General features: G+C 34.3%; 1 protein-coding gene across 4 annotated transcripts in view; it reads right to left on the reverse strand.

The window, feature by feature from the left end:
- Slc25a14 (solute carrier family 25 member 14) overlaps nt 1-11581 on the reverse strand; it is a 35201-nt gene that overhangs the window by 3068 nt on the left and 20552 nt on the right. For all 4 annotated transcript variants that reach the window (XM_015498485.2, XM_048797069.1, XM_015498486.2 and 1 more), the window contains 2 exons: nt 6339-6463; nt 5408-5543 (listed from right to left, as the gene is read on the reverse strand). In XM_015498485.2, coding sequence (XP_015353971.1) covers nt 5408-5543; nt 6339-6463 — 261 coding nt within the window. The remainder of the gene's footprint in view (nt 1-5407; nt 5544-6338; nt 6464-11581) is intronic.

Below are 11581 nucleotides of genomic sequence, written 5' to 3' on the forward strand. Positions count from 1 at the left end.
TATATATATAGACAAGTATCTATTAAGTAAATACAATGTGTTAGGCATTGTGTTAGATATTGAAAAATATTATTTTTCCTTTGAATTGGTGAAGTGAAATTTAACACTATATAAAAAGTGGATGTATTTGGATAAGACAATATGAGAAGCCAGATTTACAAATATCCCTATCTCCCCTTACAGCTTAAGAACACTAGAGATAATTATCCTTACTAATCAATTTTGGAAGAAACAAAGAATAATATAATGAGGGTACTATTTATGGAAACACAGTGGTAATGTTGACATCGATGGATCTTTAGCAAATTCTGAAGGTCTCAGGCCAAAACTAATGCTGAAAAATTTGAAAATCACTCAAAACAAAAGCTTAGATGAAGATAACCTAGAATCGTCAACAAATGACAAGGGACCTCAGAGATACATTATAATCCCATCTTCTCTTACCTGGAATACCTAACTGGTCTAAAATCTCTATCTAGAAACCAGAACAATCTTTAAGAGTTATAAATCAGATCATGTCACTTTTCCATTTAAAGATCTCAGATGGCTTTCTTGTGGATTTCATTCTAGTTGCAAATTCTCTGCAATGACACACAAGAACTTACATGATTTAGCCTCTGCCTCTCTCACCAGTTTCACTTCCTACTACTTTCTTTTTCACTCACCATACTCAGCCACACAAGCCTACTTTCTAATTCTTGAACATATCAAGCTCATTCCCAACTCAGATCCTTTGTAAGCTGCTCCTTGTTTATGAAATGCTTTTTTCAAGGTTCTACACATGGCCACCAATTCCTCATCATTCACATGTCAGTTTGTTACCTCCTCACAGGTTTTTCTTTTTTTTTTTTAAAGAATTTTTTTAATATTTATTTTTTAGTTTTCGGTGTACAACATCTTTTGTTTGTATGTGGTGCTGAGGATTGAACCCAGGCCGCACGCATGCCAGGCGAGCACGCTACCGCTTGAGCCACATCCCCAGCCCCTCACAGGTTTTTCTTGACCATCTAAGCTGAAGTAGTTCCCAAGCACCCAGTGAATATTTTAATATGCTCTATTTTCTTTCTAATATTCACTTCTATCTAAAATTATACCATTTGTGTGTACATGTGTATTTATTGTCTGTCTCCCTTAACTAAAATACAATCTCCAAGAGTGCAGGAACTATGTTTGTCTTGTTTACCATTTCATCCCCACCATGTCTGCCCCATTTAAGTTTCCAACAAATTTGTGGGAAACAAATGTTGATGGTCTCTAACAATTCTGTCAACCATCTAAATCCTTATAAATCTGCAAAATAGTGAACACCTTCAAAACTTGAGAAGTGGAAGATATTTTCTTGTTTGAGACAGATGTGTGAAAATAAGAACTTTGGTAGATAAGCATAGATACAGAATACTTTATGAAGATACATATTTTAGTTCATTTAATAATTTGCTGTGGAAAAGTAATAAACAAGATGCATACAGCTCTACCTTCATGGAATTTATACTCCACCAGGACAGAAGACACTAAAAGCAATTACAAATATGAATAAACAGAAACACACAACATTATTCAGCAATAAGAAGGAATAAAGTGCTGATACATATTACAACATGTAATATGTTGAAAACATTTATGGTAAGTGAAAGAATCCAGTCAAAAATTTATATATTGTATGATTCCATTTACACGAAATATCTAGATGAGGAAAATCTATAGAGATAGAAAGTAGGTTAGTGGCTGCTTAGAACTAGATGGATGGGGGATAAGGGATGAAAGCTAAAGGATATAGGGATTCTTTTTGAGGTTATAAAAATGTTCTAAAGTTGATATATCTCGTTGTGATATGCTAAAATGCTAAGTATACTAAATATTGAATGGGTTAATTTAATGATATGTAAATTTTAAAAAATATTAATAAATGCTATGAGAGAGGAACTACAAGAAACTCTTGAATATATAACCTAGTCTAATGGTCAGGGAAGACTTTTTTTGAAAAAGTAATGAGATCTGAAGTATGACTAGGAACTGGCCAAGTGAAAGATGTATTTGGGGTGGTATATGGCATGGGTGAACATGTGAAGGGAAAAAGAAAACCTAGGCCTGGAAATTTTTAGTGTGCCTGGAATGTAAAATAAAGGTGATATAAATAAGGCTATAGGAGAGAAAAGGGATCATAGAGAGCCTGGAGTCAGCCTCTCAAGTCACTGGGATTATAGGTATATACCACCACATTTGACTCACTAATGAACTTTAGATAGGGGTGACAGGATGAGATTTGCAGCCATTCTTCACTATGTCAGAGATGAATGCATGACTCCTTACCAAAGTGTTTTAGGACTCTAAAAGAGGAAATGCAAAATAATATGGAAGGTACATCATATATAATGATGACATAAAACAAAATCACTTTAAAGAACTTTCATAGCAAGTACATGAATGAGTGAACACATATAAATACTTAAAGGTACTACCAATATAAAAATATATTTCTGCAGATACAACACAGCATAGTTGTTGTAAGTAAACTTCAGAATTAGACCCTAGAGTCAATCTCAGATCTGCCACTCATTAGCTGTGTATCTTAGGCAAGTTACTGGCCAAGCTTAGCTACTATGATTGAAAGTTTCCTCATTTATAAAGAGGGAAAGATAATATCTTCTCCATAGGATTTGTTAAAGCATATACTCTATATAGAGTGCCTGGCACATAATAAGCATTCAATAAATGCTATTATTATATTATTTTACCTTCTGTGAGCTCTCAGCCAACCTTCTTGAAAGAGTGCTTTATACCTATCTACTTATCCTCACTTACCTATGTGTTTATCTCCTCCTATTAGAATTTAAGTGTCATTTTGTTCACCAACATATCTATACCAACCTAGAACACTGTCTATCATGTGATACACAAACTGTTTTCACTGAATGAATGAATGATTAAACATATTCCTCAACACACAGTAATCCACACAGTTCAACACACAGTTCAAACACCAATCCATGAAACCTTACTTGGAGAATATTAAATCCAACAGATATTTGGTAATCCTCATCATCCTATATCTCTCTATTGCATATGACTCATTCCTTCCTGAAACTCATTACTCCTTTGGCTTCTATGACATCACTCTCTCCGAAGTTTCCTCATATCTTTTAAACTGTCTTTCCTGGGGTCATCACCTACTAAGTTCTTAAAAATTGATGTTCCCCAGTGTTCTTTCCTTAGTCCACTCCTCTTCTCTCTATTCCAACGACTGTCAAATGGAGAGGTGAACATGTCAGAAATACCAAGGGAGACTTTTGGCAAATTAAATTCCCCAGGGTCTGAGAATCACTGCCTCAGTGAATCATTATTACTGGAAAGAATTATATACTGCTGCAGTGTGCTAGGAAGGCAAAAAGGTTGTGAACACCTCTACCTGCTCTCCTTGGTTATGAACCACCTATATGCTAATGATCCCACAAGGTCTTATCTACATCCATGAAATTTCCCATCTTAGGGCTAGTATATCCATACATATGCACTGGGTGTTTCTCATGAGCACATCAAACTAAGTATCCACAACTATGATGTTTCCCACAAAACCTATTCCCCTTCCTATGATGCCTCTGCCAATGAATATTGCCATCTGGTCATCAAATCCAAAAATCTGAAAATCATCTTTGATATATCCTTTCTCCCACACTTCTCAAACAAATTTTGTTGACTTTATCAACTACATTATTTTCAATTCTGTACCACCTCCTACATTCCCACTACCATTTTAAAGTTAAGGCCTTTATCACTTCTAGCTCACATTAGTATAAAAACCTTCCAGTCAGCTTCTATATCTCTAGGTCTGCAGTTCTGAAAGTGTGGTTGCCAGGCTAGTATTATCAGTGTTGCCTGGGAACTTGTTAGAAGAACAACTTCTCAGGTCCTATTGCTGACCAACTGAATCAGCATCTAGAGATAGTGCCTAGATAACTGCATTTTAACAAGCCTTGCAGATTGTGAGGCATGTAAAACTTTTAAAGACCCACTACTTCATGCTTATCCCCTTAGATTAGTAGTCTTCAGCCTTGGATGAATATTGCAGCAGCCTAAGAAGTTTTAAGAATAGTGATGCTTGTGTCTTACACCTCAGGTCCTGAGTTGATTGTTCTAAGGTAAATGCAGTACCTGTGAAACCCAAGTGATTAAATTTGCCACCTCTTTAAAGGCAATTCATCTATTTAAAATGCAAATATGAGCAGAAGTACCAGGGATTGAAATGGAGAAAATTATATTCTATGAATGTATGAATAAATCAAAATGAACTCTACTACTATGTATAACTCTAACACATTAATAAAAACATTAAAAAGTGAAATGTAAATGTGACCTGATTAAAAAGCTTTAAATATTTTTCTACCAAGTTAAAAAAAGTACAAGCTTATCAGCATAACATTCAATACTCTTTATAGCCTAGCCAAAATTTAGCTACCACTATGAGGAAGGCATCATAATGTAGAAGCTAAGGTCGGTTGGAAGCCAAATGGTCTAAGTTTATCCCAGCACTCCCACTTATTAGCTGTGGAACCCTGAGGTTACTTAATCCCTCAGTGCTTCAGTATCTACCTCATGTGGTAATGATGAGGATTAAATGAAGGAATACATGTAAGTCTCATTAGGACAGCTCCTGACACACAATGAAGTACTAAACAGACGGGAGTTGTTATTATGTAATTTACCACCATCTACAGGGATTCAATTTCAAATTTCCAAATTGGACTGTAATTGTCTCCCACATAACTCTGAGTTTATCATTTACCAGGCTTTATCAATTATTTCTTTATATACCTATAGTACATTTGTAATAGCTATTTCTCTGTGCCTAATATATAATAATTGCTCAATGAATCTGATAACAGCAGAGAAATAATATGGCAGCACCACATTTTAGCCCCAGGTTTGTTTCTGTAGCAATGATTTTACTAATAAATATATATAATACATTTATATAATATTAAAAAAACATAACAGCAAAAACTTTCAAAGCAAAATATGAACAATAAAACAATCTTGAACTTAAATCAAGCACCAGGTTTCTGGGCTGTTTTCAGTACCAGAATTTGTATTACAGAATCTCTGTTTTATCTGAAGTGGGTAAATGTGAGATATGTTAAGTCTTTTCTATCTTTTCTATCAATAATTCTACATGGTACTACTGTATTCTCAAGCACTGAAATTGGAATAATGATATTAAGGACCACTGAGCATCATTAGGTGGCCAAAAAGACAGATTTTCTACCTGGAAATGACTTAGAGAGGCTACATAATATACATAATGGTTCTTTTATCTTCAGAATGATATGTAGCAACTAAGAATAAGAACTGATAAAAGATCTGAGATATCAAAGAAAACCAAAAATGTAACCCAAACCCACATTTTGCATACCTTTAAAATACCATCCAAAGTTCCCTTATAGAGGTCCACATGTCCCACGATTGCCCTCTGGTTCATCATGCGAGTTCGCACCACATCAACTGGATTGGACGCCAGAGCCCCAGCCAGGCCACATGTAAAGCTGGAACTAAAGATGAAAACTTTAAGAAAATACATTGTCCCCACTTCCATCTCCTGTTCACTTAAAGAGAAATTAAGCCAAACATAAAGGTACAATAACTCAGACCTATCAGATAAAACCTGACATTTGCCCTTTCATTACAATCTAAAGAAAAAAGGAAATCTTTTCTAAACAAACATCATTCAAGGTTGTCCCATCAGTTTTTCAATCTGACACTTGCCCCCTTTTTCAAAGTAGACAGTTTATATGCTTAACAACACCTCCAAGCAGGAAGTGTAACTCATTATTTATTAGTTACATATAATTTTCAAACCACAGCATAATATGCCAAATACATTTAAACTACAAAACATCATAAAGGTTGCAGGACTAAAAAAATATAAAATGAGATCAGCAACAGTCTTTAGCCAAAAACTGTGGTTTAGATTCAGAGGCTCCACAAAACTTCACCCTTTTATCTTAGTCTCATTGAGAAAAGTTTGCTTTTTGATATAAAATAAACCAAGGAAAATAATAGATGAGTTTAGCATATAGAGTCTATATTTGAATATATGCAAATCTTATAAACATCTTGTAGGCTGCTGTATTACACACTGCTCTGCAGTACTCTAGTGCCCATAGCATCTGGGATCTCTCTGAAATGCAAAATGTGCAGAAATCTTGAAGTGCTGGAAATAAGAGAGACAAATGTATTATGGTCATATTTAAAAGTTATTAATTTCACCTGTGAATGTCAGTGACTGAGGCTTTGTGTGCTCAAATTGCCAAAAGTATAAAATAAGTACAACCTTTCCTACTTACACAAAGTGAGTTAAAATTGTATCTCCCATCATTCCTGACAATATCAGGTGCTTCTTGGTAATATCATAGACTGGTAGCTCTACTCCCACAACAATGGCAGCACGCTGAGCAGTTGGGACCACACCCTACAAAACATAAGTTAACATTAGACACTAAGGAAATAAAGAGAGTGACATAAATCTCCAAGTGAATAAAATAGGTCAATAGTTGAAAAGTATGGGGGAAAAAAGCCAAGTCTGAAATACAGAGATCATTCTTTCAAATCAGTGACTAAAACTTATATATTCCCAACTTACTTGCTGTACTAAAAATAAATTCACTGATATGACACCTAAAGCGTGAGACAAAAATAGATAAATCAGATTTCATCATTAAAAATTTTGCGATTTATGGGGCTGGGATGTGGCTCAAGTGGTAGCGTGCTCGCCTGGCATGCGTGCGGCCCTGGTTCGATCCTCAGCACCACATACAAACAAAGATGTTGTGTCCGCCGAAAACTAAAAAATGAATATTAAAATTCTCTCTCTCTCTCTCTCTCTCTATCTCTCTTTAAAAAAAAATTGCGATTTAAAAGACACCATCAAGAGAGTGAACAGGAAACCCACACAATCAGAAAAAATGCTTGCAAATCATGTATCTGATAAGGAACGAGTACCCAGAATAAAAAAAAAAACGTTTAAAACACGTGATAAAAAGAAAAATAATCCAATTTTTTAAATGGACAAAAGATCTAAAGACACTTACCCCAAAGAAAATATGTGAATGACCAAAAAGCAAATGAAAAGTTGCTTAACATCATTAGTCATTAGGGAAATGCAAATCAAAATCATAATGACATGCTACTTCACAGCAACTAAGATGACTATAATTATTTTTTTTAAAGTAAAATAGCAAGTGTTGGCTAAGATGTGGAGAAAGTGGAACACTTATACACTGCTGGGGTGGGAACACAAAATGAGACAGCCACTGTGGAAACAATTGGCATTTCCTCAGAATGTCAAATACAAGATTACCATATGATTCAGCAATTTCATAACTACGTTCATACCCAAGAAAAATGAATATATAAATATTCATGCAAAAATGTATAGTCAATGTTCATAGTGACATTAGACACAATAGCCAAAAAGTAGAAAACAACCTAAACATTCGTAAATTGATGAAAGTATAAACCAAAAAATGTAGAATTATTATTCAGCCATAAAAAGAAATAAAGTACTAGTACTGGGGATATAGCTCAGTGGTAAGGCACCTGCATAGCACACACAAGGCCCTGGGTTCCATCCCAAGCATTGCAAAGAAAAAAAAGTACTGATACATGCTGCAACACACATGAACCTCGAAAAAAGTATGTTAATGCCAGTCACAAAAGACTATACATGATATGCTTCCATTTATAAGAAATATCTACAATAGACAAATATATATGGACAGAGAATAGAGTAGTAGTTGTATAGGGCTGGGAAGGCTGGGAGAAATAGAAAATGAAAACTAAAGGGTAGGGTTTTTTTTTTTAATATTTTATTAGTTGTTGATGGACCTTTATTTATTTATATATGGTGCTGAGAATCGAGTCCAGTGCCTCATATATGCTAGGCAAGTGCTCTACCACTGAGCCACAACCCTAGCCCCAGGGGTTTCTTTTTGATAATGAAAATGTTCTGAAATTAAGACAGTGGTAACTATTGCACAAATACATAAATATACTAGAAGCCATTACATTGTATACTTTAAAGGCAAAAGCTGCTATGAAAAATAAAACCATGAAACAAAAGTCAGTGAGGAAAAGTAGAACTTCTGAGTTTAATTCATAGAATTTTAGGATGTACAGAATGCACACACAGTAGGGTAACAGTAAAGGTATGAAGCAGCTATGGAAAAAGGCCTAGGAAAAGCAAAACTTCCCCTTTCAAGTCCTTACAAGTTCTGTGGGAATAGTATCAGTGATCTACTCACTAACATAATATTTCTTTCATAGCTCACAAGATAATAGAGGGTTGCTAGAGCATTAAAAGTCACATATTTGAAAGAATATTAATGATACAAGAATATTCTTATGATATAATGTTAAAGAAGGCAAGACATAAAATTATATATAGTAATATTCTAACTTTAGGGGAAAAGGTATACATATATACACATATACCAAATTTTAGAAAGGATTAGAAGAAAACACATCTGGGGTTAGGAAAACAGACAAATTAACTTTCGTTTTTATGCCTTTTATATATGTTATTTGTTTTTTTTTAGATAATCCATGACAGTAGAGTGTATTTTTATATATTACACATACATGGAGTACAACTTACCCTAATTAGAATCCCATTCTTGTGATTAACAATGTTGTGGAGCTACACTGGTTGTGTATTCATATATGAACATTGGAAAGTTATGTCTGATTCATTCCACTGTCTTTCCTATTCCCATGCCCCCTCCCTTCCCTTCATTCCCATTTGTCTAATCCAATAAACTTCGATTCTTCTTTCCCCTCCCCCTTATTGTGTGTTAGCATCCACATATCAGAGAGAATATTCAGACTTAGGGGTTTTTTTGATTGGCTTATTTCACTTAGCGTAATAGTCTCCAATTCCATCTATTTACCGGCAAATACCATATTTTTCACATTTTCACAATTAAATATTTTACCTTTATAATTGTTTATCATTAAAATTGAAAATTACACCCCTTAAATATGAATACTTTTTTATCAATCATACCTCAATAAAGCTGGGGAATTAATGAAAAAATATAAATGAATTTTAAAAATTGAAAATAACATATCAGGAGGATAACTGCTTTCTGGAATAACTCTAATATTAAAATGTTCAATCACTTCTAAATTCCCAAACTCAATTTATAAAGTAGAAGTGATATAACTATGCTGAAATGCTTGATTCTGATAATCTGGCCAAACAGTGCCTTCCTCTGTGACTCTTTTACCTGCTTCACTGTTAAATAGGATGATGTTTCCAGAAGACTACTTGTAAACAGTAAGGCCCCAAACTGGGACCCACAGGTAGAATTCAGGCCACAGACATGTTTTGTGTGGCCCACAGAATATTTTTAAAAATTCAGAAGTTGTCAATATGTGAAAAATTAGGATACTTTACATAGAAATGCACATTTCTAGATTTTCTTGAAAGGCTAGAAAACTTGGCCACACTGGGCTTACCATCAATACATGGCAGCTAGAGCTAAGAAGAAACTGTCCTCTTTCAAAGTGGCTGGTGCTTTGTAGTTCAAACCACAGCCCTCACCATACAACTGGCTCTCCAACTCTGACTGAAGTCCTGGTTATACTTTGTTGTTATACTCCTGCTATTTTTTTCTTAGGAAGAAAATGAAATGTTTCTGGTACCCATGTTACAATCAAAGCAGGAAAATAAACCATGTATTTGAAGAAAATCATAAGCATAGTTCCTTGTTGAAAAGAAAATATTCCTGTGTTTAAAATATGTCTGCATCAAAAAGGATACATGATATAATGTTTTTTGCCTCTCTACATTGCATGCCTTGATCATGTAATTAGCCTGGATCATAAAAGTAGCTATATTCAGTTCCTAAAAAAACTAAATAAAGATTTACCACTTCTGGATATATAACCAAAAGAATTGACTGCAGGGGCTGGGGCTGTAGCTCAGTGGCAGAGAGTTTGCCTAGCATGTGTGAAGCACTTGGTTAGATCCTCAGCACCACATGAAAATAAACAAATAAAATGAAGGCATTCTGCCCATCTACAACTATAAATTTTTTTTTAGATTGACTGCAGGGTCTCAAAGATATATTTGCATACCCATTTACATAGCAGTATTATTCACAATAGCCAAAAGGTGAAGCCACCTAAGTGTTCATGAATGGTTGAATAGATAAACAAAATGTGGTATATACATACAATGGGATTATTCAGTCTTAAAAAAGGAAGGAAATGCTGATACATGCTACCATTTGGATGAACCTTAATGACATTATGCTAAGTGAAATCTCACAAAAGGACAAATATTATATAATTCTATTTATATGAGGTATCTAGACTAGTTAAATTCATAGAAAGAGAGTAGAATAGGGGTTGCCAGGGGTTTGGGGTAAGGGAAACATGGAGTTGTTAATGGGTACAGAGTTGCAGTTTTGTAAAATAGAGTTCTGAAGACTGGCTGCACAACAATGTGAATGTATTTAACACTACTGAACTATACACATACAAATGGTTAAGGGATCAATTTTATGTAGATTTTACCACAATTAAAAACAAAAATATCTATGCTCCCTTGACAATATCCCCCATTCTACTTATTGCTTTGTCTTTGTCACCTGGAATCAGTTTATGAAAAAGTTCTAGTTAGTTTTATTTTCTGGTTTTAAGGTAGACTAATCAAGAAAATCTGTGATCAAAGAGCAAACTTTAAGGATCATTAATGGATGCTATGATCATAACATGAAAGATTATGTCTATCTCAAAAGAATACACAACACAATGTACTTTGCTTCTTTGTTATGTGCCAGAATCATCCAACTAGCCTGGATCATAAAAGTATGTCCAGTTATGAAGTATTATATAAATGTTGCTAGAAGATCCCCTCACAGATTACTTGCTAATTGCAAAGGGAAAAATTATCTTTTATAACAGCAAGACCTGGTGAACATCATTTTACCAAGTCATCAAACTTAGCACTATTAATCATGGGACAACCTAACTTTATGCACCTCTCGCTATGATGCAACATGAAAAACACAGCATCATCTATGAATCTCTCTAACCACAAATGCTTAACATGAATATAATCAAGCCAATGGTCTCAACGTTCAGCTTATTGTAAATATAAGGAACAGAGGAACTAGTTAAATACATCCTATAAGAAAAGTAGTCTGATCTCATCAATAGAAAGATTTTTAACATAAAATGCATATTAAGTATTAGGGACTTATTGTTAACTTTCTTTCATTTGATAATGGTATTTTTATTGTATAAGAGAATGTTCATATTCTAGGAGATACATAATGAAGTATTCAAGGGAGCACCATAATGCCTACAACTTACTTTCACATGGTTTTTATATTTTATTTTATTTTTTAGTTGTAGTTGGACATAATACCTTCACTTTATGTATTTATTTTTATGTGGTGCTGAGGATCAAACCCAGGGCCTCGCACATACTAGATGAGCCATCCACCAATGCGCCACAACCCCAGCCCTTTCATCTAGTTTTGCAAAAATAAAAAAGTGGGTGTGTTTATATATATATATA

The sequence above is a fragment of the Marmota marmota genome, unplaced genomic scaffold (genome assembly GCF_001458135.2).
Source record: "Marmota marmota marmota unplaced genomic scaffold, marMar, whole genome shotgun sequence".
NCBI lineage: Eukaryota > Metazoa > Chordata > Mammalia > Rodentia > Sciuridae > Marmota > Marmota marmota.